At 41.6% G+C, this 27,577-nt stretch overlaps 1 protein-coding gene across 1 annotated transcript in view; it reads right to left on the reverse strand.

The window, feature by feature from the left end:
• Nucleotides 1-27,577, reverse strand: part of MALRD1 (MAM and LDL receptor class A domain containing 1) — a 787,803-nt gene that overhangs the window by 638,655 nt on the left and 121,571 nt on the right. The window contains 4 exon segments of the mRNA XM_030202038.1: nucleotides 2,848-3,021; nucleotides 10,699-10,805; nucleotides 18,951-19,097; nucleotides 23,457-23,664. Coding sequence (XP_030057898.1) covers nucleotides 2,848-3,021; nucleotides 10,699-10,805; nucleotides 18,951-19,097; nucleotides 23,457-23,664 — 636 coding nt within the window.

A 27,577-nucleotide genomic window follows, 5' to 3' on the forward strand; every position in this document is an offset into this window, starting at 1 on the left:
AAACCCACCAGAAACCCACTGTACCCACATTTAGGTGCCCCCCTTCACCCGTAAGGGCTATGGTAGTGGTGTACAGTTGTGGGTAGTGGGTGTTTGGGTGCTCAGCACACAAGGTAAGGGAGCTATGTACCTGGGAGCAATTTATGAAGTCCACTGCAGTGCCCCCTAGGGTGCCCGGTTGGTGTCCTGGCATGTGAGGGGGTCCAGTGCACTATGAATGCTGGCTCCTCCCATGTCCAAAGGGCTTGCATTTGGTCATTTCTGAGATGAGCGTACTTAGTTTCCATTATCGCCGAAAATCAGAAATGACCAAGTCTAAGTACAACCATCTGCAGGGATGACCTTTCGATTATGCCCCTCCTGGTGTCCTCCTTCTCTGAACATATATTTCTGTTGGAACAGCTTGGAGTCTGCAGAGTCCTCAGTCTCTCATCACCACCAAGGTTATATCCATATGTTTCTGCCATATATGGACCACATAGCCTCAGTTCCTTCCAAGTGTCACCTTGACATGTAACATGTACTTTCCATTTCCTGAGAAAGCACTGTAACTCACATGCAGCTGCAGGAAGAAACTAAAAATATGCTGAAGACAGCAAGGCTAGGAAAACTGAGGGCTAGCAGGGCCTTATTACAGGCCTAGTATAGGAAAGAATATACACTAGACATGATTTTTAGGCTGTTCCGTTTCACGTGACCTTCTCTATGTTGGATCGAGCTCTGGTGTTTTTGTTGAAATTTTGCACTGATGCTATGCTGCAATGGTTTATGGCAATTGTAAATGGTTCCTTTACCCACATGATACTACCCAGATCTCTAAAGATAGTAGTGACTCTCAAAACTCTGGCCTGGGCTATGCAAGTTTTAGACTCAGGGCAAATCTCCAATTTTAATCTAAAGCAATTGTAAAAAGGTAGAGACAGAAATGCTCCTCTAGAATTATTGCTTGATAAGGGGCAGACTAGATTCTGGGTAGGATGCTGGACTTAATATTGGTGATTATTCTGGATTCTACCTGGTCAATATTCAGCTGGTTACAGTCACACTGGTTGTTTAAACGTTGGCCGTCACCAGCTAAATTAGACCCAGATATTCACTGCCAGGCCATGTCAGGGTACCAGCATTGACTATCTGAATATGACCGAACATGTGTTGGCCAATGGGACTTACGCAGTTTCTTGTCAATATTCAGATGGGACCTGCATAAGGCCCTTATGTGAGCCCCAGCTGAATGCCGGCCTGGATCTGCATAAGTGGACCTCTAAGATCATGGCCCTCTCGCAGCCCAATCCAATCGTCCCCTGATCAAGATCCAAACCTTTTCCTGACCCTTCAATAGTAGTGTCTCCTCCTGACCCCTTATCCCCTGTATCCCCCTGCCCCCAGTCCAAAATTAACAATCCATGGTAGTCTAGTGGGATATTCTGGGCATGAGTGATCCCTATTCACTATTACCTATGGCAGCTCTGCCATGAACTCTAGTGGAAGTCTCGTGCTACAGAGTTATGTTATCTTTTTGTTACGCTAATATACATGCAATAATGAACTATATACCTGGGTTTGAGTAACACTCAAGTTTAGGTGCATTAAAACATGTTTAAAATACATGAAGTAATATTAAATGCCCTTTAGCACATATACGCTCTAACTAGCAGAATGTCTGATACCATAGTGTATAATAGCTCCTTTCATAGGAGGACGCAAGATGTAAGTGATATTGGTTTGCCCTTTTATATTAAGATTTATGAACTACTTTCTAGATGCCAGGATTATCTATTTCTGAGCATATCCAGTAAAGCTATATTGTCCATGATGGAAAAATGGTAGCATTGTGATTCTGTGATATGTCACTTCAGGAATGACATTTGAGTGAGGATGGCTGTCATTATTCAATTCCACTGTGCCTAACCCTCCTTCTTTGGATAATTTTCTCACTGTTATGCAGTGTATTGACTATGAAAAAATGCTTTGGCATGCAAAATGAAACTTTCAAAGACTATTCAAAAGCAGAGTTGTTTTTGTCCAAAATGGTCCTCCTGTAAGGATAAGCAATACTGCAGATAAGGGAGTGAGGAGAAGGTAAAGTATGAATTGCTTATGAGAGATCCTTTTACTATTTCTGCATATATGTGAGATTTTCTCTTTAACCTCCTAAATATCTAAGTGATGTCTCCACTAAAAATGACTCACCTTCCTTTTTTCTTGGCTTTCTTTCACTTGCTATGAAATAGGGTTGTGTAATTTGTTTTCAACATATTAAAATAAGGTGCTGTGTTGTTGTAAGTTTGGTCAAACATTTTTCATTTTTTGCCTTAATATATGCATCACCTACCCAATTCCAGATGTTGGTGATGCCATATGACTCTGCATATCAGAAATGCAGAACAGTGCACTCTGGTTAAGTGCAAGGTTTCAGAACCAAGTTCATTTTGCACATAACAGGAGAGTGCAAATAACTGATGTGACCCTGTCTCAGTTATCATGTGTTACTACATACACAGTCAGTATAGTGCCATTTATATATTAATAGGACATTTTTAAAACATCAGTAAGACTAATTACACATAAATGTAGTCAAGCCAGGAATGGACTGTATATTGCAGTGAAGTTGGTAAGTACTGTAGAACTCAGATCATAAGCTGGTTTGAAAAGATGCAAAAGGTGTGTATATGCAAATTTTCTGAGATATGTGGAGATTCTGAAACCACATTTTTAAACAAAGGATATGAAAATTATTAGCAATTAGAGTCAATAAATAAGTTGGGTGTGTTTTTATTTGAAACAACATTGACAGTGGAATAGCAAGATGAAGCACTGCCACTGAGTTGATTCTTCCTAACTTCTTACCTGGAAAGGTCTTTGGGTCTTCTCAGTATTAGAGTTTAGAAAAATATTGGCTTTTGTCCACTGAGTTTGAGATGGCCCTCTTATGTCATGTTGTCTCTGCAAATCTTCATGTATAGCAATCCTTGTAAAGACAGAAAGTTGGGAATCCTTGGATAACTGATACCAAAATCTTACCTGCAAAAATCGCATTAATTAAATATAATTAAACAAGTTAATATGTTAATTTATATTTATGTTTTATTAGTTTAAAAATATTGAGGTTCTTTTATGAAACTGAGGTAAAAAATAGGCTTAGTGCTCCCAGGTTCAAATCTCACCACACACCTAAGGCCCTGGGCAAGCTACCCAACCTCATTCACCCTGGGACAGCAAAGGGTGGCACCAGCAAGCTTGAGGGCAGGATATTAGATAGAAATAAATGTGGCCTGCCATGAAAAACATCACACATACAACAGTTCCCCTAAGCCATTTACAGCTTCATGCACATGTACAGGGGACACAGAGAGAAAGTGCAAGAATATTAGAATTCAACAGCAAATATTTAGCTTTGTGCCCCTTCCAGTTAACTTTCAGTCTTCTAGCTTCCCCATCCAAGAATTTGATAATTAATAGAATAATCATAATCACCTCAACAGGAATTCTCCATTCATTGACTCATAAAAATGCATAATTGAACACAAACATCAACTTTTCTTTTGAGGCTTATTTATTTATTATGGAAGACAAACACTCCCCTGGAAACAAGACAGCAAAAGAGGGGCAGAGCTAGGGAACCTAGAAAATGGTGGCCAGCATAGGCTACAAAAGCAGAATAACATATCTTAAGGCACAGTACCAGTGCTCCTCTTAAACAGCTAATCAAGAAAATAGTATTTGAAAACAGATGTGGTCTTTATGGACAAAAGGGAGGTACTGGTAATATCACTATAACACCAATTCTCCCCCAGCCCACAATACAAACATATCATGTATCTTTCCTATACTTAAAATTTAGATTGTAAGGGGTTGACAAACAGCTGATTTTAGGTGGGCCTGATTTCAAAGTGAGGGGGCACGGAATTCATTCCCGGCCCCGCTCTCTGCTCTCCGCTCCCACTAACCCAAAATATTCAATACCTAAGCTGGCGGGGAACCCCAAGTCTCACCAAGTGAAGATTTCCTCCTCGGGCAGACAGTGCTTTTCCAAGTGATAGTCAGTCAACATTGTACCCAGACCATCATCACCACCAACAGACTGTGCATGCTCAGTGCTTGTGCATATGCAAAAACTGAGCACATGCAGAGGCAAGTCCTGCCGGCTGCCATTTGCCTGCCCAAGGAAGTTTTTAACTGGTGGGATTTAGGGAGCCCTGTCAGCCACAGCATGAGTGCCACAGTTATGGGTGGGCCTGAGTCCAAATTGGGTGAACCCTGGCCCACCCAGACCAACTTGTGGCTATACCACTGGACTTGGTTGCACCATGTGAATTATCTTGTACGTAACAATATGCACTGATAATATAATATAAATAATAAATATTAACCATGAAGGCAAGACATGCATATAAATCCCATGCATATTCATTTTAGAAACACTGAAAACCAGAACAGCTTGTTGACCTGAATTTTGGGGCCACTACACTGAGCCAATTAAAAAGATGTAGTTATCAATATGGGTACCTTTAAGACATGTTAACCTCAGTTATTAGTAACAAGGTCTCATTGCATAAAGTAGTAAAATAGCACAATTTAACAGTAGCTTACATTGATAACTACACCCCTAAGATGTGTTATTTTACCACTAAATTGTGCTTTTTTAGCACAGGTCTCATTTTATCCAATGAGACCTAGTTTCTAATAACTGGAGTTACGTCTTAACCATAGCTCGCATTGATAACTTTCCCCCCTAAATCTCTTGCTAACTGAGTCATGCCCTTGAAGAATAAAGAGCAATGTCACATATAAAATGGAATACACAGAAGCTTGTAAGTTTAGGGGCCCTTTTACAAAGTGGTGGTAAGCCCACTGTGGACTTACCGTGCGCCAATCTGGAGCTCCCGCCGGCCCAGCACAGGCACTGGTGGTAGTTCCACCCCCAGTGCGCAGTATTTCCGGCGTTAGTGGAAATATATGAAAAAATTGCCACAGGCTCTAACCCAATGGTAATCGGGCAGCGCTGCGTGCTACTGGTTACCGCCGGGTTAGCACGGAAGCCCTTACCACCACCTCAATTTCTTTTTCTGTCTTTTTACCTGCTGCAGTAAAAAGGGCCTTAATATGCAGCTAAACGGCCCCCTCCATGAGCGCAGGGCCCCTTTACTACAGCTTTGTAAAAAGACCCCTTATTTTGTTAAAGTCAATTTAGTGATGTTGTACGCATCAAAAAGATTGATTGAGTAATAGGTTATAATTTATAGCAGATGCAAAATGGAGTAATTTACAATTAAGGCAAGATATTATTCCTCTCAAAAGATTGATAGTTAAATTTGGCTGTGCAATATACAAGCAGAGAGAGAGAGAGGAAAAATGTAGGTGGTAGAGACTAAGATAGAAAATATTAATGAATAACTTGATGATTCTGTATTGAATGTGCCTGAAACATTTTCCTATTGCACATATAGGGCCAAATTCTATAAATGGTGCCTTAAAAATCAGAGAAGAAAAACCATGCATAGTTAGACGTAGTTTATGGAATATTCTTAGCAACCGTTCTTGCAACTAAAATATAGGTGCACCCATTTAGATCATCTAAAACCAGGCCTAAATAGCTGCATTAACTTAGGTACAGATCAGGTATAGTCTATAATAGTGAGTATAGTTTTTTTTTTTACATGCCCACAATCTGCCCATTCCACACCCATGGCCACACCCCCTTTTCAGCTATGCACATTAGAATTTACGCACCCCACGTTATTGTTAATCAATTAAGTTGTGCACGCAATTTGGCCGTGTGGTCAAATTAGCGTGCACAATTTAAAGCTCCATTTATAGAATTTGGGAGATAGGGAATAATTAACACTCATCATTTCCAACCTTCCAGATATTTTGTCAGTAGCAAAAGTCATAGGGAGGGTACTTTTATAAGCCACTTTTTTCCTTTATATTTCAAACAAAAATGTTTAAAGTTAACACTTGACTAAGCAATCCAGAAAAGAAAAAAATGAAAAGGTATAAAACATAATAAAGGGGAAACAATCATTAATCCTCATTAGACCACAATTAGAGGGGAGTGTGTACCAAAGCTCAGGAGACAAGCAATAAAGAAAGCGTACATTCAAAGACTTAACACAATTAACCCACGCTCTATAATAATTAATCCCAACACTCAATCTAGATGTTAACAGTTATTACTTTTTTCATATATATGAAGGCTCGTAGGTGTTCCAGTAAGAAGAAAGAATATTTTACTCCTTAATATTTAACCACACATTTACTTGGATAAGTTAACAAGAAAGATGTCCATAGTGCCATTGTTTCAATTCTCATGACTAAAAAAGGTTTTCTTCTCTTCTGATTTTGCTTCATGGCATCAGGTTACACCCAAACCTTCTTGCCATAGAACAAAGAATGCAGTGCTTTACTTGTAGAAATGGTATAAAATGACCTGCCCTTGGTATGAATAAAGTTATGTATGAGTATAGCTTTACCCACAAGCTGAGGAGGTGTTCCAGAGGGTGAGGCTGGGGGCTGGGGCCCAATTTGCACTTCTGTGCATACATCAGAATTTTCTAAAGTTATGTATATGTTTTGCCTCAGAAAAAAATACATGCACCGAATAACAGGTATAAATGTGTGTGCATAGTTTTTCTGGAGTCATTTTCACTTCATTTTGAAAATCCTCACAGTCTGTGAAGTAAAACTTTTGTGTACTTTTCACCCATACTAGTGGTATGATAGGAGCAGATCACACAGGAAAAGGTCCTTGTGCATTACTGAAATGCTGTGAGAGGCTGCCATCTTTTGGCACAGACTGCTTTTTACCAAGGAGGTGAAGTGGCTTGTAAACAACTCTTGGTTACTTTAGACATGGACGCAGCCCTTGCGCAGACAAAACATGGCCAGTGTTGAGCTTTTTTATAGACCTCACATGAATAAAGTATTCCCCAAAGGACCTTTTCCTGTGTGATCTGCTCCTTTTATACCGCTGTTTTGGATCTTGTGGATCGCTTGCCCTGCTGTTTCCTTGGATCTTTTCACCCATACTGACATTTTATAGATCTATCCCCAGACTCCTAAAGACAATTTCTCTGGACTATGAATTCAGAGCAGAAACTACTGCAAAACTAATTGAATTCATCTCAACCCATAATTACTTCAGCTTCAATAATACATCTATTTACAGATTATAGGAATCACTATGAGCACCAGAATGGGACCACACTATGCCAGACTTTTTATGACTGAACTGGAGGAGAAATTTATAAATTGTTACCACAACAAACCTTTCAGGTATTGCTGGTATTTAGGTGATATCTTGATAATTTAGTTTGAAGGTGATGGGGTTCTTACACATTTCTACAACTCCTTCAGTGCATATCATCCTGCTCCTTGGAAAACATCAACTTTTTAGACACTTCAGTCTCAATCTGCAATGGTCACTTACAAACATCAGTATATAGGAAACCAACCTATAGAGGCAACTACCTTCATAACACTAGTTTCCATCTCCTCCCTTTCCCCCCCCCCCCCCCCCCCCGATACCACCACATTTGCTCTAACCAACTAGACAGAAATAAACAACTTAAAGTTCTAACAGAATTTTTAAACAAAAGTGCTCTCATCCCATATTCATCTCAAAGCAGCAGCACCACTCAAAACACCTAGGGGAAATCTACTGCAATACAAGAATATGAAAACCAAGGAATGTACATTGCTTGTAGTAACATAATTAAAACTCATAAAAACTTAAGAAACATTATAAAAGAGCTTCAACCTCTGTTTCTGGAGGGTGAACTGTTAAAAGATAATATCCCCCCCCCCCCCCCCCCCCCCCATTCTAACCTTCCACCAATCATGTAACCTGAAACAAAAATTTCAAGAAGTAAACTTCAAACAGAATCCCAGATAAAAGAAAATGACACTAAACCTTTTAAGATACAGTCCAAGTTACAGCAGCACATAGCACAAAAGAGCTGAGCTAGGAACCTGACAGGGAAGGGAACCCTGGAGGCTCCTGAAGACAGCAGTGAGAGCCTTGGGAGGAAGCTCAGGGCAGAAAAAAAGACCCTTAAAGGCACAATTATGGGCAGATGATCAAAAGCCCCAAGCTGTTCCAAACAGTGCTCTGAAAACAGCACTGAAACAGCGCAGGGCTTTACCGAACCTATGATCAGAGATAATTGAATGCAAATTTAAGCACACAATTCTCTCTGATCATGGGGTAGAAGTGCAGGAGGGTTGTGCCTGAGCAATCCCATCCCTTATTTGTGCGCATCGCATTCTCTAGGGGTAAAAATTTAAAAGAGCGACTCAGTCCAGCGCAATTGAGAACGAAGATTAGTTCTCAATTGCGCCTCCCTCTTAGCCATCTCTCTCCTCTTCAATCGGTCCAAAACTCTGCTGCGCAACTCATTTTCCGCCAAAATCACTATGCTCACATTAGCCCTCTGCTTAAGTCACTTCACTGGCTCCCTATCCGTTTCCACATTCAATTCAAACTTCTCTTATTGACCTATAAGTGCATTCACTCTGCCGCTCCCCAGTACCTCTCCACTCTTGTCTCTCCCTAAGCTCCCCCTCGGGTACTCCGTTCTGTTGATAAATATCTCTTATCTGTTCCCTTCTCCTCTACTGCTAATTCCAGACTCCGTTCCTTTATCTTGCTGCACCTCACATGCCCCCTCTTTGGCCAATTTCAAGTCCAAACTTAAAGCCCACCCTTGCCCTGTCCTTTTATCCTCACCTCTTTATTCCCTTGCCCTTAATTGTTCTGTCTGTCTGTCTGCCTGTCTTATCTAGATTGTAAGCTCTTTGAGCAGGGACTGTCTTTTTGTGTATGGCGTGCAGCGCTGCATATGCCTTGTAGCACTATAGAAATGATAAGTAATAGTAGTAGTAGTTCTAGAGGACCCAAAGGCCATTTCAGATGTGGCGGATGCAGCACGTGTCATAACCAGAGAGGGTAATGAATTTATCAATCCAGTAGACGGGGTGGAATACTTTATAAATTCGTACACCAACTGCCATTCTGACTATGTAGTTTATGCACTACAATGTCCTTTCCAAATGTTATACATAGGTAAAAGCACTTGACAACTACATGTTCGACTTATCGAACACAAATCTTGCCTAACAAGAAAACCACCAGGATCCCCTTTGACAACATATTGTATTGCCACCAGGCATGAATTCTCAGATATTCAATGTTTCGCTAACAGTGAGGACTACCACTTTAAGCGTCCACCATAATGACGTCTGTTGTGCGTTAATGAGCGTCTATATATTTAGACGCCATTTTGTCAATGGAGGGTTTTGTGACAGCGGACAAAATTTAAGCTGCATCAAAGTAAGTGTCTAATGCTGTAGAGACCATTGCGTTAAGAACAAAATGTTCAGAATGAACACAAGACTTATTAAGAGATAGCGAATCCAGTAGATGGCTTCTGATGATGGTTCTCTTTGTTGCAAACACCAGCATAAGAAGGAGGTCGGTTTCCTTGAGAAAGCCTACACAGCGAAACGGGACCCCATAGGAAGAAAGATTAGAACTAGTGTTTCAAGTTTTATGCTGGAAGACTAAGATAAGTGCTGTATGCTTATGTATTCAAAACACTTAATACTAGATTAAAATCCTGGAGGTTTTTTCAAGCCGATGAAGAGTTCACCCCGTAGGTCGTAAGATACATAACTTAGACCGGGGATACAGAGGCTTTTTCCTCCTTCACACACAAAGATATTACCACATCATCTGCAAACCACTTTGGTATAGTTAATAGGTTTTATTGACATTGTGGTTTAGTCCTCAGTCAGTATAAATATCGACATAGTCAGTTATCTTCAAACCAGCCGAAAACCTACTACTACTACTACTATTAAACATTTCTATAGCACTACTAGACTTACGCAGCACTGTACAAATGAACATGAAAAGACAGTCTCTGCTCAACAGAGCTTACAATTTAAATTGGACAGACGAACAGACAGCTAGGGGTGGGAAAATTACAGTGGTAGGGGTGATAAGTGAGGGTGTTGAGTAAGAGAGTCATGGTTAGGAGTCAAAAGCAGAAACTCAATGCCAGTCACCGGAAATGGCCCGGCATTGAATATCCAGGTTCAGCATGAACCGTGGGAAACAGCACAGCTATCTCCTGCTGTCTGAACACTGGGGCCATAAAGTTTTCTTATATTTCAAATCCTAAATATCCTCAGATACTCCTCAGGTACAAATAAATACCTATATATACTATGCAAACTGCTTTGAATGTAGTTGCAAAAATCACAGAAAGGCGGTATATCAAGTCCCTTTCCCTTTGCTGGAAGTCAAAATTTTCCATTCCCTTTCTGGTAACCCAAGAGTCAGTTTTGACTCGCTATGCATGATGAATATGTATGAGACCTTTGAGACCCAATATATGCAAATGAATCTCATTCAGCTTCTTCATGGAGATCCTGAATCTGTGGAGTAACCAGGACAGGTTTGGGAAATGCTGCATTAAATGGTACAAGAGAGGGATTCATGTGTTTTGTTATCTAATTTATTGTAATACTGCCTTGGATTAGGGTAGTATGAATGATGAAGTGAATGAATGAAAACAGAAAACTGCTAGCTTGTTGCAGTAATAGAAGTAATTTTAAAATGTGCTCATTTACAAAGATAATGATTTTATAATAAAAGAAAAGGAAATTAGGAAATCCTTCCAGGAGCAAACTTACTTGACAAAGAGCAGCTTGAGCTGGTAGTTTTTTAAGAGTAGGACTGTGAAGGTGAGATATGAGCCGTGAATCTGATTGCAGTGATCCATCAAAATATATGAACGATCCTGAAAAAAAAAGTTCAATCAAAATGCGCTTGTGTTGATAATTTATATAAACAACGCTGCTTTGCCAGACACTTCAGAGCATAAGCTGAAGTGATATTAAAGATCTACCATGCATTTGTTAAGCAAAATTATATTAAACATTCACATTTATGATGGATCTAACAACCATCCCTACAATATTTCAACTTGTTCTGGATCTTCGATGCTACCATCTTGACTAGATCATAAATAACAAGACTGGAGAAGATAATGAAATATCAAGACTGAAGTTGAGTAATTCTGTCTGTTGTGTCCCTGTAATAACTGATGCTCTTGTAACAATATCAAAAGACCTGTAATATCCGAACACACTGGACATTGACAAAATAACCATCTGTCAACTACAGAAGGCTGTGCTGCTTAGATCGGTCCATAAACATCTGAATATCCTAGGTTCTTCGGAACGGCTCGATATTCGGAGTGTGAAACCCAGCCAACGGCAGCTTGCAGACTATCAGGCTTATTTTTGAAAGAGAAGGGCGCCCATCTTTCAACACAAATTGGGAGATGGGTATCCTTCTCACAGGGTCGCCCAAATCGGCATAATCGAAAGCCAATTTTGGGCATCCCCAACTGCTTTCCATCGTGGGGATGACCAAAGTTCCCGGAGGCGTGTCGGAAGCATAACGAAGGCAGGACTGGGGCGTGCTTAACACATGGGTATCCTTGGCCGATAATGGAAAAAGAAGATCGTCCCTGACGAGCACTTGGTCGACTTTACTTGGTCCATTTTTTCTTGTGACGAAGCCACAAAAAGGTGCCCGAACTGACCAGATGACCACCGGAGGGAATCAGGGATGACCTCCCCTTACTCCCCCAGTGGTCATTAACCCCCTCCCACCCTAAATAAAACTTTAAAAATATTTTTTGCCAGCCTCTATGCCAGCCTCAAATGTCATACCCAGCTCCCTGACAGCAGTATACAGGTCCCTGGAGCAGTTTTAGTGGGTGCAGTACACTTCAGGCATGCTGATCCAGGCCCATCCCCCCTACCTGTTACACTTGTGGTGGTAAATGTGAGCCCTTCAAAACTTACCAGAAACCCACTGTACTGACATCTAGGTGCCCCCCTTCACCCCTTAGGGCTATGGTAGTGGTGTACAGTTGTGAGGAGTGGGTTTTGGGGGGGGGGGGTTGGGGGCTCAGCACCCAAGGTAATCGAGCTATGCACCTGGGAACAATTTATGAAGTCAACTGCAGTGCCCCCTAGGGTGCCCGGTTAGTGTCCTGGCATGTGAGGGGGACCAGTGCACTACGAATGCTGGCTCCTCCTGTGACCAAAGGGCTTGCATTTGGTTGTTTCTGAGATGGGTTTCCCCGGCTTCCATTATCACCAAAAACCAGAGACAACCATCTCTTAGGACGACCATCTCTTAAGGTCAACCTAAATGTTGAGATTTGGGCGTCCCTGACCGTATTATCGAGAAGAAAGACGGCCACCCATCTTGTTTCGATAATACGGGGTTCCCCACCCCATCGCCAGACATCCTGTGAGGACATGTTCGATTATGCCCCTCCATGTGAAACTATGATGATGATGATGATAATAATAATAATAATGTGATACAATATTGCTTGACTAATATACTTTAATTTTCTGGTTTTATTTTATAATCCACTGTGTAGCATCAGTCCCCTGCTCTGTGATATCTCCAAGATAGTTTGATACCTTTAAAACTGAAGGTATACATTGCCATAATCCCTTTTGGGAGGAGAGAAGAAGGGACGGTAAGGATATTATGGAAATCCTTTGTAGTTTTGCATTACTCATACCTAAAGTAATTCTACTGAAATAGTATGAAAGATGTGCACAGAATGTTCTCTCCTGTAAAATCAGGTGTTTGGGAATGCATTTAGGTGTTGTGATAGAATCTAATAATGAAATCTTTTGATACATTGTTGTTAGGAAGTGAGAGATAAGCTTGATCTACATCAGCTGGTGTTCAAGTTGACCTTCTGGAAGGTATTCAAAATCTCAGTCTCTTGAAATATTATGGCAAATACATTTTTTTCATGTTTGCAATTTTAAATAATAATATCCTCAAGATATCCTTGATAGGAAATGTATAAATGGAAAGGAAAAGCTAATACAAAAGAAAAGTACACTAGGAAGAAAAACTAAAACTCATGCAAATTTCAAATCAGTCCATAACAAAGATCCAAAATTGGAAAACCTGGGACCAATGGATGAACAATGGGAGTCCCCTCTCTGACCCCCCACCCTCCAAAATAATCAGTTCTGGTTCCAGAATTAACACTGAAGTTTAAGCAGAGCAGTGATAGGAGAGGCCTAGTGGTTAGCGTGGTGGACTTTGGTCCTGGGGAACTGGGTTCAATTCCCACTTCAGGCACAGGCAGCTCCTTGTGACTCTGGGCAAGTCACTTAACCCCCCATTGCCCCAGGTACAAATAAGTATCTGTATATAATATGTAAGCTGCATTGAACCTGCTATGAGTGGGAAAGCGCGGGGTACACATGTAACAAAAAGAAATTACTGTTACTGCAATCACTGAATCAAGAAAAGCTCTTAGTTATGCAGGTTAATTGTTAGTAATGGTGACTTCTTCTTCTACTAACCTATAAATGTATTCACTCTGCTGCTCCCCAGTATCTCTCCACACTCGTCCTTCCCTACACCCCTTCCCGTGCACTCCGCTCCATGGATAAATCCTTCTTATCTGTTCCCTTCTCCACTACTGCCAACTCCAGACTTCGCGCCTTCTATCTCGCTGCACCCTACGCCTGGAATAAACTTCCTGAGCCCCTACGTCTTGCCCCATCCTTGGCCACCTTTAAATCTAGACTGAAAACCCACCTCTTTAACATTGCTTTTGACTCGTAACCACTTGTAACCACTCGCCTCCACCTACCCTCCTCTCTTCCTTCCTGTTCACATTAATTGATTTGATTTGCTTACTTTATTTATTTTTTGTCTATTAGATTGTAAGCTCTTTGAGCAGGGACTGTCTTTCTTCTATGTTTGTACAGCGCTGCGTATGCCTTGTAGCGCTATAGAAATGCTAAATAGTAGTAGTAGTAGTAGTACTATGACCTATAAAGCTAGCACTAACTGGCATCTCAGGCAGTCATCCTTGCTGCCAACATCCAGACTAGATTTACACACTTTAAATGCTGAAGCATATGCATTTTAATCTTATACCAGTCTTTAAGACTTCAGGAATTAATCCTTAGGAAGAAAATTCCTTTGTCTTGTTGATTAATTAGCTTGTACCATGTTTTATATGGGGCACAAAATGAGCTTATAATCAAGCATTATAGGAGGAGATTCTATATACGGTGCCTGGGAAATCCGTGTGGAAATTATTTTTGCCTAAACATAATCTATAAGATTTAGGCGCGGTATATAGAATACACTTAGTTGATATCCCAGAACCTAAAACTATGTGCATCCATTTACAGCAATGAAAACATGGTGAAAATCCCTGCACGTAGATTTACACGGATTGGGCCATATTCTATAACAACATGTGTAAATTTGGAAATGCCCACAAAATACCCATTTCCCCGCAGCAAGCATATGCTTAGTGAGTTATGCCTATAAATTCTAATTATTGCCAATTGGTGCTCATTATTGCTTGTTAAGTGCTGTTAACAACACTGATTGACTTGTTAAGCTAATTAATTTACGCACATTATTATGGAATACACTTAGATTTAGGCCTGGAACGCTAGGCGCGATATATAGATATAGCAGAATATGTCCAGGGAGAATGGTTGTTGGGATTCTGTCAGTTTGGGGATTTGAAGCCTAATGTATCTGTATTACCATAATCAAGCCATGCTTTTGGAATTCAACATACCATCTGGAAATATTGGCATGTTTTACAAATACACAATGGGGCTATTTTCAAAAGGAAAAAAACATTCAAAAAATGGCACAAGAGGCAGATGGACTTGTTTCTCACACAAACATGTTTAAACCTTATATAATCAAAGAAACAAAACAAAAAAAGTATAAATCTGATATTTGCCCAGAGAAAAGTATTTTGAGAGTGGGTGTTTTGGGGGCATGTCATAGGTGTCAGATGGGTGGTGTTCTGTGATGTACGTTTTTTTTTCAATAAAGGATAGCAAAACAATTTCCTTGTGCCGGAAAGAAAAATGTTGTATCAAAGATGTGCATAGAATGTTCTCTCCTGTAAAATTAGGTGTTTGGAAATGCATTCAGGTGTTGTGATAGAATCTAATAATGAAATCTTTTGATACAATATTGTTGTTACGAAGTGAGAGATAAGCTTGATCTACTTCATCTGGTGTTCAATTTGACCTTCTGGAAGGTATTAAAAAGAAAAATGTTGTGAAATAGACTTTCTTTAAAAGTGACTAGTTCAAGACCAAACTTGTCTTTGGACCCATTTGTGATTTTACTTAGTTGGATAGTGGAGAGGTAGAAATGTTGGTTTGTGAAAAAGAGTGGAGAGTTGCTGAATGGTCTGTTAGCTTTGTTTGTTTGCCCCTGTCTGAACCTTTTGACTCTCATATTCCTTGCCTTGCCTTCTCGGTATCTCACCTCCTCAAGTCTTTGTCCACACCTGCCAGCCCCCCAGCCACACCTGTCCCTTGCTCTGTATCTCACCCCTTCCCCTACCAAATCTTCACTCCTCCCACTCAAACCACCTACTTGCTTTTCTTCTGTCTTGTTTGTCCACTCTGATGCCAGTTTGTCACTGTGCTTTGTGTTGCTGCTGTTTGTTTGAGGACTGTGTTCTAGTACTGGGAGAGACTGTGCTGTGTGTTGGTGCTGTTTCTGTGATGCCTGTTGGCTGGTGCTGGGAGAGTGAGTGCTGGATGCTGGTGCTGGGTCTCACTGGTGGAGGAGTGCACAATGGTGTTACTGGGCTTAGTGGGTTGCACTTGTGCTGGTGGGACATCTGCACTTCAATCATGGATACGCTAAATGCTATTGTGGCTGTCACTTTGCTGGATGTGGATAAGAGTTTGGAGGGGATGCCTAGGAGGAGATACCCCAGTCCCAGAATATTTATGCCCAGGACCTGCTTCATGGACCTCGCTGACCAGCAATGCTCTACTAGGTACTGCTTTGATAGGGCTGTCATACAGCATTTTTGTGACCAGCCACAACTCCTCCTCCTCTAGGCCATGACACTCCGCAGTAATAATCCAGTGCCAGTCAACCTTAAGGTCACTGCCTCCCTAGCCTTTCTTGCCATTGGTACTTTTCAGTCAGTACTAGCAGTCAATGCAGACCTCACCCAGCCCGCCATCTCCAACTGTCTTGCCTAGTTCCTTGATGCCTGCACATATGTCTCAGACTGTATAGAAACCTACCTGTATGTTACCATATTTAAAGTTTAACAAATCTAACATTGGAAATTGATTTGATGTTGAAAGCTTTTTATAGCTATTTATTTACGTGAGACATGTTTTCTGCAGATGAGAACTGTGTGCAATACTGTTATATTGCCCCCCTGAAGAATTCAAGCCATCAGTGAAATTTGGATCCTTGTAGGACATTAAAAGAGGCAACTCATGGGGGGGGGGAGGGGGGATTTCTTTGGGGACACTGGGTATATATAAAAGGTTTAAATGCTACAAGAAATGTTATTGCTTTTTATGAAAGTTACATTAGGAGTCTTTATGTATTAAGCAAATTATTGTGAGAGGAACCTGTATGATAAGTGTCTGTAAAGCTTTGAGTTGTACTTTGTGGTCTCTCTCAATAAAGCTTCTTGTTAAAAAAAAAAAAAAAAAAAAAGAGGCAACTCATTTTTTATGATAGCTCATGTACTTACACAATTTACATGGATTGAGTATTGAAGATAAGTACATTGCTTCTCTTTAAGTTTTTTGAATTTATCATATAAAATATACTAACTATGAACTATAAGTGTGCGATGGTTGAGAAGGTAGCCACTGTCGTAAGGTTTTGAGGTATAATACCACCTTTTCTGAGCATACAAATTTTAAAAGGGGATGGTGTATTTATGATTTGGGTTATATAATACATCAGAATACACAGGAGGTTATACAACCAAGGTAATAGTTCTTTAGAATGTTTGGATGCATGCCAGCACATATCTGGAATCTCTGAAGAAAAAATATGTGCAGATACCATAGGTTATGAATCTGTCTTGGCAAGAGTCTTGTCAGGATTGTCAGTGCCCTGAGTCAAATGTAATCAAAGCTTTTGTTTTTTTTCAAGAGCTGGAAGTCATCAGTCTTTTGAATAAGGCTTCAGAAGCCTCTGTGGAGGAAAAAAAAAAAAAGATGTTTACCTACAAGCTGCTCATCTGTTTTTACCATTAAGAATAGACATTATCACCTGAAGAGGAAAGACATTATGGAGCCTTTTGCCTTAAGGAATTAATTTGATCTTCTTTCCACCCTTGCCCTTTCACATAATAAAAAAAAGTTCTTCTCAACCTATAAATGTCAGTGGCTAGCATCTCATCTGTAATTCAACGGTGCTAACTGTATTCTTTTTTGCATTCTTCTGTCCAGAATGGCAAGGAAACAATATTTTATTATGAGGGACATCACTGTATAGCTAACACACGATAATATTGAGGACTCATGTCCCACTTTTGTACTCTTTTTTCTTTTCTTCCTTGTTGTTTCAGTTCCAGTTCGGCCTTGCGGCCCATATGCCTGGACTCTGTTACACATGGGTTCCAGTTCAGTCTTGCAGCCCGTATGAGTGTTCTACCTTTTCCTCCTGTGTCCTGCTTTCTGATCCCTTTATGCTTGCTGGACCTTGCAGCCTTTTTGTTTCCTTTTGCTAGCATGGGTTCTGTCTGACATAAGCCTTGGCCTTGGCCTTTGTCCAGGGGCTCACTACCAAATGTAACAGGACACTAGAGCCATGAGCTCGACCGAGCCCTCTGCTATGCTTTTAATCCAACAATTCATGAGTAGGATACAGATTATATTCCCAAGAAGAAACAGTGCACTGTTGAAAAGATCAGGTTCATCCTTTGAAAGGGCATACTGATGAAAATATCTCAGCCTTTACAGTAGGACAAACAAGAGGAACATCTCATGGCTGTTGGTAGGGTTACCATATGTCCGGTTTTACCCGGACATGTCCTATTTTTGAGGACATGGCTGAGCAACCGGGGGGGGTATTGCCAGCCTGCCCATTTGTCCGGATTTCCAGACACGGACAAAAGGGCAGGCTGGCAGGCAGGCCTAGTGGTGTCCTATCCTCCACTTCCCTTACCTTTCTATACTGCCCTGGAGGTCTAGTGACCTCTTCGGGGCAGGAAAGAGCCCCCTCTTTCCTGTCTGGAGCACCTGCATACTGTTCCTTGCTGACGATCCCGGCGCTGATTCAAAATGGCCGCCGAGAGTTGAAGTCTTGCAAGGTCACTTCAACTCTCAGCGACCATTTTGAATCGGTGCCAGGACCAGAGTCAGCAAGGAACAGTATGCAGGCGCTCCGGGCAGCAATGAGGGGGCTCTTTCCTGCCCCAGGGCAGTATAGTAAGGTAAGGGGAGGGGAGGATAGGACACCCTTAGGGGTGTGTGACGGGGGCGGGGTGTGTGAAAGGGGTGGGGCAGTATGTGACAGGGGGCAGGGTGGGGTGTGTGAAAGGGGGTGTGTGGGGTATGGCGTGGGGGGGGGGGTGGCGGGGGGGGGCATGTGTCCTCTTTTTGGGGGGAGCAAATACGGTAACCGTAGCTGTTGGGGACCCCCACCAGCCAAGGTTTGTGGGGTTGCAGCAGATATCATCATCCATAGAACATTTTTGAGTGGCATACACACCACCTTATTTCCTCAAGATGGCTCAAGGTAGTTTACATCATATAAATGTATTACATCAAAGCAATCAATACTGTCACCCATATAAAATAATTTAACCAATCCTTAATGTATCTCTACCCATCCTCCACTCCTACTAAGGAAAGGATGGGGTCCAACATGAAACTACAGAATAACAGTCCCTCCTAATTTCATTACAATACACATGTGATTCTTAGAGTCAGCAAAAATGACACGACCACAAATTAATTCACTGTGTGCAGAGTTTTCCTATGCCACTGAAAGACACTATCTGGCTGCCCTATAAAACTTCAGTGTTAGGGTGAACTTATTTGTTTCCACTAAGCTATATAAGACTTACCGTGCTGACTGTGCATAGTATGGTCACTTTTTGGTAGGTCAGGTTCACTAGAGTCCCTTCCTGTTGTCCTGTTCCATGAAGAATAATCTATGTCTAAAGACTTCCAGCCACAGAAGCCAGACTCAAAGTCACATGAAATAAAATGAACTGTGAACAAAGAATTAAAAAAAAAAAGTGTAAATCACAGTAAGTAAAAAAAGAGAGAAAAAAAGCATCTTTTCATAATCTTATTTCTTCCAAATATCTAAACTACCCTAAAGGTCAAACATTATCTTGTTTCTGAGGTTCCAATTTGCATGTGGACAGCGCCTGGGTGGAGTAATTTAGGCACAAGCACTTATGCCAGTTCTATGACATTATCGGGCTCATTTTCGAAAGAGAAGAATGCCCATCTTTCGACACAAATCGGAAGATGGACGTCCTTCTCCCAGGGTCGTCCAAATCGGTATAATTGAAAAATGATTTTGGACGTCCCCAACTGTTTTCCGTCACAGGGACGACCAAAGTTCAAGGGGGCGTGTCGGAAGCATAGCGAAGGCGGGACTTGGGCGTGCCTAACACTTAGACATCCTTGACCCATAATCGAAAGAAACAAGGACGTCCCTGACGAACACTTGGACGACTTTACCTGGTTGTGTTTTTCTTACAACCAAGGCACAAAAAGGTGCCCAAAATGACCAGATGACTACCGGAGAGAATCGGGGATGACCTCCCCTTATTCCCCCAGTGGTCACTAACCCCCTCCCACCCTCAAAAAATATCTTTCAAAATATTGATTGCCAGCCTCAGATGTCATACTCAGGTCCATGACAGCAGTATGAAGGTCCCTGGAGCAGTTTTAGTGGGTGCAGTGCACTTCAGGCAGGTGGACCCAGGTCCATACCCCCCTACCTGTTATGTTTGTGGAGGAAACAGTGAGCCTTCCAAAACCCACCAGAAACCCACTGTACCCACATCTAGGTGCCCCCTTCACTTGTAAGGGCTATGATAGTGGTGTACAGTTATGGGTAGTGGGGTTTGGGGTACTCAGCACACAAGGCAAGGGAGCTATGTACCTGGGAACAATTTATGAAGTCCACTGCAGTGCCCCCTAGGGTGCCCGGCTGGTGTCCTTACATGTCAGGGGGGCCAGTGCATTACAAATGCTGGCTCCTCCCACGACCAAATGGCTTGCATTTGGTCATTTCTGAGATGGATGTCCTTGGTTTTGAAAATCACTGAAAATCAGAAACGTCCATGTCCAGGGACGGCCATCTCTAAGGACGACCAGATTTCAGGATTTGGACATCCCTGACCATATTATCAAAATGAAAGATGGACGTCCATCTTGTTTCAAAAATACAGATTTCCCCACCCCTGGATCGGGACGTTTTGCAAGGACGTGCAAATCGAAACGTGGACGTCCCTTTCGAAAATGCCCATCCATGTGTATGAAATCTGTTACACTAGTATTCTACAAAGGAAAGTAGACACCTTCTTTCCTTTATAGAATAGCAGGCACATTGGCGCCTTCTAGGTGCCTAAATATAAGTGCACTTATATTGAATTGCCCTTCCCGTGTGTGAATTATTATACACTATTACTACGGTGGCATAATAGTATGATATTTATAGCAAACCATTTAAGCTAAGACAGTCTTTTTGCTGGCCTTTTATCTGGGTAATTAATGGGTGGAAGAAAGATAACCAAGGGGACTGCTATACCAGGGTACAAATTATATTGCAGCGATAGGGCGGCCCGAATTGGTAGAGAGGTAGCATTATACATTAAAAAAGGTCTTGAATCAAATAGACTAAAAATTCTGCAGGACACAACACATCTTGGAATCCCTATGGATAGAAACCTCATGTGTAAAGAGATAGTGATAGAAGTGTACTACCATTCACCTGGCCAGGATGAAAAGACAGATGCAGAAATGTTATCAGAAATTAGGAAGGAACACAATAACAACTGGTGATTTCAATTACCCTGATATTAACTGGGTAAATGTAACATCAGGGCATGATGGGGAAGTAAAATTCCTTGATGAAATCAAGGACTTCTTTATGGAGCAGCTGGTTCAGGAGCCAACAAGAGGAGGTACAATTCTAGACCTAGTAATTAGTGGAGTGCATAATTTGGTGCAGGAGGTAATGGTGCTGGGGCCACTTGATAACAATAATCATAGAACACACGGTGTATTCGGATTTTCAAAAGGCATTTGACAGAGTACCTCATGAATGACTCCTGAGGATACAATGTCATAGGATAGGAAGTAATATCCTTTTGAGGATTAATAGCTAGTTAAAATATAGAAAACAGAGAGGAGGGTTCAATAGTCAGTGTTCTCAATGGAGAAGGGTGGATAGTGAGGTTCTCAGGGGTTTGTGCTGGGACCACTGCTTTTTAAGATATTTATAAATGATCTAGAGATGGGAATAGCTAGTGAGATAATTAACCTCTCTTTTACAAAGCCGCGCTAGCGGCTGCTGCGTGGCAATGCCGACACAGCCCATTCACTTTGAATGGGCGGTGTCGGAATTACTGCACCAGCAGCCGCTAGGGCAGCTTTATAAAAGAGTAGGTAAAGTTGCTAATGATACAAAGTTATTCAAAGTTGTTAAATCACAAGATGATTGTGAAAACTTACGAGACTGAGAGACTGGACATCCAAATGGCAGATGACGTTTAATGTGTGCAAGTACAAAGTGATGCATGTGGGAAAGAGGAACCTAAACCAAAGCTAAGCAATGCAAGGTTCTATATTAGGAGTCACAGACCAGGAAAAGGATCTAGGTGTTATCGTTGATAATATATTGAAACCCTCTGCTCAGTGTGCAGCAGCTGTTAAGAAAGCAAATAGAATGTTAGGAATTATTAGGAAAGGAATGGAAAACAAAAATGAGAATGTTATAATGCTTTTGTATTGCTCCATGGTGCGACCACACCTTGAATACTGTGTGCAATTCTGGTCACCGCATCTCAAAAAAGATATAACAGAATTAGAAAAGGTACAGAGAAGGGCGGCGAAAGTGATAAAGTGGATGACTAAATGGTTGTGATTCAATTTTTTTTCCTAAACATTAAATAATGACTACAAGATCTAGTAGTGAGTTTCAAGTGACTACTGCCTGATATAATAGAGAATGAAAGCTGTTGCACAGATTTTATCTTACTTATAGCATGGAAGCACACCATAGATGTACAGTATTAGTTCCATGAAGTAAAGAAACCAAGTCAGATATATATGGCAGAGCATCTCCAGATAAAAACTGCAATATCTAATTTGAGGGCACTTTTACAAAATGGCAGTAAAAGGCTTTTTTTCTTTAAAGGAAGGGAATGGCTACACAGTAAGTTAAACACTTACTGCACAGCCATTTCCTGGGGGAGTCCTTACCGCCTCCTATTTAGGAGGCAGTAGGGGCTCTGGCAGTAGCCCAGCACTAGAAAATTAAAAAATATTTTCTAGCACCGGATTTGATGCACAGTGGGAGTTGGAACTACCACTGGGCTTCCCTAGGAACCCAGTGGTAGGACCGAATCACCACGCGTCAAGCTGGCGTTACCCCTACCTCCCTTTTGTAAACGGGCCCCTAGAATTGTACTCAGGCTTTAACGTAACTTAGTATATAAAGCTCTAAATGAATCATATTTATGATGTCCATAAATCAGCTGAACAACTATATTCTGAATAATTTGTAGTTTAAAAAAGGGGGTTACAACTGCCAGATAAAACATTACTAAAGTCAAATCTCAACAAAATCAAAGATTGGACAAAAAGCCTAAAAACTAAAGGGTCAAAATATTTTTTATGGCTCTAGGGTGGTCTTTTTACAAAACTTCGGTAAGCCCAACGCGGGCTTACTGAACGCTAAATCGGGACTACCGCCGGCCCAACGCAGCCACCAGCGGTAGTTCTGCCCCGAACACATACCATTTCTGGGGGAAAAAAGAAAACTCCTGGAAATGGCTTGCATGGTGGTAATCGGGCATCACCGCGCGCTGGCTGGTTACCCTGGGAGCTCTTATCACCACCTCAGTGGGTGGTGGTAAGGGCTCCCCGCCGAGTTTTCTTACCACATAGCAATTTTTTTTTCTGGGAGTTTTTTACGCGTTGCAGTAAAAAGGGCTCTGGTGCATGGGAAAAATGGCACTGCTGCTAACGCTGGACCCTTTTCCCCACAGCTTGGTAAAAGGGCCCCTAAGTTTACTGAGCAAATTAAAGTATTTCTTCACTATAGTCTGAACATGGTGATACAGAGATAGCACGTTATCAAATTTTACTCCTAGCATTTGAGCTGCAAAGAGAAGTGAAGATAGAAATAAAGATATTTTTCCTGATCTCTTAGCCATTTGCTTTTTATCTCATTATGGTAGGGTGATTTTGTGAGCAGTAGGTTTAAATAGAATAGGAAATCCTCCCCCCCCCTCCCCCAAAAAATGGCAGCATGGGTATACAAAGGATATGGAGATTTTATATATTCTACATAACTTTCACATACAGAAAAAGCAGTGCTTGCTTACCACAAGTCTCTGGGTCTTCGTCAGCACCATCACAGCAGTCCTGTTCATAATCACACACAGATCCACTGGCAATGCACACTCCCCTGGCACAGGTGAATTCCTCTGGAGAGCACGGTGCTGAAGAATTTGTTATTCCACAGTCAAGGAACCGGAAGTTATCCAATGAGATAGAGCCTGTTTGCTTTTGGATAGTTCCTTCAAAAATCAGCTGTAAAAATGGATAGTTTTAATATATTGAACTAACAAAAAATGTATTTTTGTTCTTACCGTTGAAACTTACTATTGCAGATTACAAATAAACCAAGATAACGTAATACCCGTTTTTCATTTACGTCACTTTCAGCTCTCTTTACATGATTTCTTTTCCTTCAAAAATTAGATTGGAAAGGAAAGGAAAGTAGGGATGTGCATTTGTTTGTAACGACATAGGAAATGTCAACATTTGCCATGCTATATCATATCGCCTTTAAGCCAAAATGACAGGGAAAAATCCATTGTTTCAGGTTTTTTTTTCCTGTGTCATTAGTAGTGCACTCTATTGCTCTATAGTGTGTCCTATTATTAAATGGTTAGTGCCATGACCTGGGGAGCTGGGTTCAATTCTCACTGCAGCTCCTTGTGACTTGGGGCAAATCACTTAACCCTCCATTGCCCCAGGTACAAAATAAGTACCTGGATCAAATATGTAAACCACTTTGATTGTAACCACAGAAAGGCGGTATATGAAATCCCATCTCCTATTAATCAGTGGGTGTTACATAGTAACGTGGTGGGGAATAATCAAACGTCGCCAGCAAAATAGGTTGCCGGCGATCTATTTTGGCGGCGGCGCAACAGCTGGCCAGTACCGTATTATCAAAAAAGATGGCAGGCCATCTTTTTTTTCAATAATACGGTGTGGGCCGGCGAAATGCCTAGATTTCGCCGGGTTTGAGATCGCCAGTTTTGTTTTTCCGCGATAATGGAAAAAACTGCAGGTGATCTCAAAACCGGCAAAATCCAAGGCATTTGGCCGTGGGAGGAGCCAGCATTTGTAGTGCAATGGTCCCCCTCACATGCCAGGACACCAACCGGGCACCCTAGGGGGCACTTCAAACATCTTTTATAAACAACCAAATTAGCTTCCAGGTGCATAGCACCCTTCCCTTGTGTGCTGAGTCCCCCAAATCCCCCCCAAAACCCACTGCCCACAAGTGTGCACCATTACCCTAGCCCTAAGGGCTGAAGGGGGGCACCTACATGTGGGTACAGTGGGTTTTGGGGGGTTTGGGAGGGCTCAACATTACCCACCACAAGTGGAACAGGTAGGGGGGGGATGGGCCTGGCTCTGCCTTTCTGCAGTCCACGGCAACCAACAACAACTGTTCCAGGGACCTGCATACTACTGTCAGGGTGATGGGTATGACATTTGAGGCTGGCATACAGGCTGGCAAAAAAGGTTTGTATTTTAATAATTTTAGTGTGGGAGGGGGTTGGCGACCACTGGGGGAGTAAGGGGAGGTCATCCCCCATTCCCTCCGGTGGTCATCTGGTCAGTTGGGGCACCTTTTTGAGGCTTGGTCGTGAAAATAAAAGGACCAAGTAAACCCGGCGAAATACTGCTGATCGCCGGGTTTTATTTTTCCATTATCTGTGAAAGCCGGCCATCTTGTAGCCATGCCCAAGCCTGCCCATGTCCCGCCTTCGCTTCGCCGCCAACACGCCCCTTTGAACTTTCGCCTCCGAGGCGAAGGGTAAGCGGCGAAGCTATCACAAATGTAGCTTTCGATTATACGCTTTTCACCGCTTTTGCAAAATCGCCGGCCATATCCCCATTTGTGTCGGGAAATAGCCGGTGATTACTTTTGATTATAAGCTGGATAGTAACATAGTAGATGACGGCAGAAAAAGACCTGCATGGTCCATCCAGTCTGCCCAACAAGATAACTCATATGTGCTACTTTTTGTGTATACCCTACTTTGATTTGTACCTGTGCTCTTCAGGGCACAGACCGTATAAGTCTGCCCAGTACTATCCCCGCCTCCCAACCACCAGCCCCGCTTCCCAACCACCGGCTTTGGCACAGACCGTATAAGTCTGCCCAGCACTATCCCCGCCTCCCAACCACCAGCCCCGCCATTGTGTTCTACTGCACAATTGAGCAACAACGTGCACTATTAATGACATTTCCCCAAATCAGAATTAAAAACTCCAAATGAAACAAACAAAAAAAAAATTCCCATCAACATGGAAATCTAAACAAAATGAGCATTTTCGGTCTGCACACTCCTAATGGGAAGTACAGATTTAGGATTTCGATATTCAGCTCATGGTGGTCAGCATATTTTAAAGTGCTGACCACCGCAGTCTGATTTGATCCTTGATAATCAGTGCCAGACCCATCCAGATACCAGCACTGAATTTCCAGCATCTCTGCAGATTACAGAAGTTATCCAGGTACCATCAATATTTAATGAAGTACCTGGCACTGTCTTGCAAATGTTGGGCGAGGGGTTACATGGGCATATTTGCTCCAAGCATAGACAGAGCAATTTAACCAGGTAAGAACTTCTCCTACCTGGTTAAATTGCTATGAATATTGACCCTAAGAAGATATTGCTTCTATGCAATAAAAATAATATTTAGGACACAGTTTAGAATATTCATTCAATATATTGTTAACTGAGGGGTACATATTCAAAGCAATTTAAATGGCAAGGAAAGGCTCCTGGTTCTTTAAATCAATGATGCGGAGCTATCTGGGATATTCGACAGCACTTAATTGGACCATGCCGCTGTATATCCCCTCTAACCAACCATGCCGAAACTGGCTAGTTTTGGGGTTGTCCATGGCAGAGTTAGGGTGGAGTGAAAGCTCAGTCAGGTAGCAACAAGTTTCAGTCTGCTAACTGGCTGAGCAACCAAATAAAGTAAGAACAGAAGTAAAGCTGTCCTAACTTTATGTGGGGAGTTAACTGTCAGGGGACATACTGGGCATACCCCCAACAATAACCATACTGTCTTTATTTGTTTTTATTTCTTATATACTGCCTGCAAGCTCAAAATGATGAAAGTGGTGTACATTCAAGTACTGCACAGCCCTTGCACTTAGTTCACATTACTTTTTACTGTTATTAAATGCATATGTGCAAAAACTTACTGCATTTTAGTAAAAGGGGCCATTAGTTGCAAAACTTAACACACATTACCTATAATAACTGATAGGGGCATGCTCAGCATCTTCTTTTACAGTTAGCATGGAGACAAAATACTTGCTATGCTTTAACTGCATTGCAGACAATGTGAATGCATTGCTAGTTACTGCATTAACAATGTGTGGTACGTTACTGTGAGTTAACTGAAAGGTAGAATCCACGCCTGCTTGCCACCTGCCTGATTCCATTTATGGCCTATTATTGCTCATTATTACCAATTAGCTTCTTGCTTTTAAATTAATTTATGTGTGTAACAGACCGTATTCTATAACTTGCGTATGCAACTTTGCACTAAGAGATCCTTTTACTAAGGTGCAATAACAGATTTGGTGCACTTACAATTAGCACGTGCTAAATTTTAAGCCCTTAGGTATAAAGGACTAGATTTTATATATATCACACCTAAAAAGCGGCGTTCAAACAAAATGGGCCAGATTCTATATAAGTTGCCTTAAAAATCCATGCGGTAAACATTTCCAGCTAAGTGTATTCTGTAAGCGGCGCCTAGATTTAGGCGCAGTATATAGAATACTCTTAGTTGATATCCTAGTGCCTAAAACTATGCGCCTCCATTTACACCAATTAAAGTGTAGTGTAAGTCCCCACATGTAGATTTACACACACTGCACCATATTCTATAACAATGCTTGTAAATTAGGGAATGTCCACAAAATGCCCATTTCCCCACCCATAGCCACGCTCCTTTTGAACTGAGTGCATTAGAATTTAGGGGCAGTTTATTACAGACTAGGTTTAGTGAGTTGTGCGCGTAAATTCTAATTATTGCCAATTAGTGCTCATTATTACTTGTTAAGCGCTGTTATCAATGTTGATTGGCTTGCTAAGCCAATTACGTTACATACCTTGTTATACAATATACCTGCATTCGGGCACGGATCTCTAGGCACACTATATAGAATCCGGGG

Source organism: Microcaecilia unicolor, chromosome 1 (assembly GCF_901765095.1).
Source record: "Microcaecilia unicolor chromosome 1, aMicUni1.1, whole genome shotgun sequence".
NCBI classification, from domain to species: domain Eukaryota; kingdom Metazoa; phylum Chordata; class Amphibia; order Gymnophiona; family Siphonopidae; genus Microcaecilia; species Microcaecilia unicolor.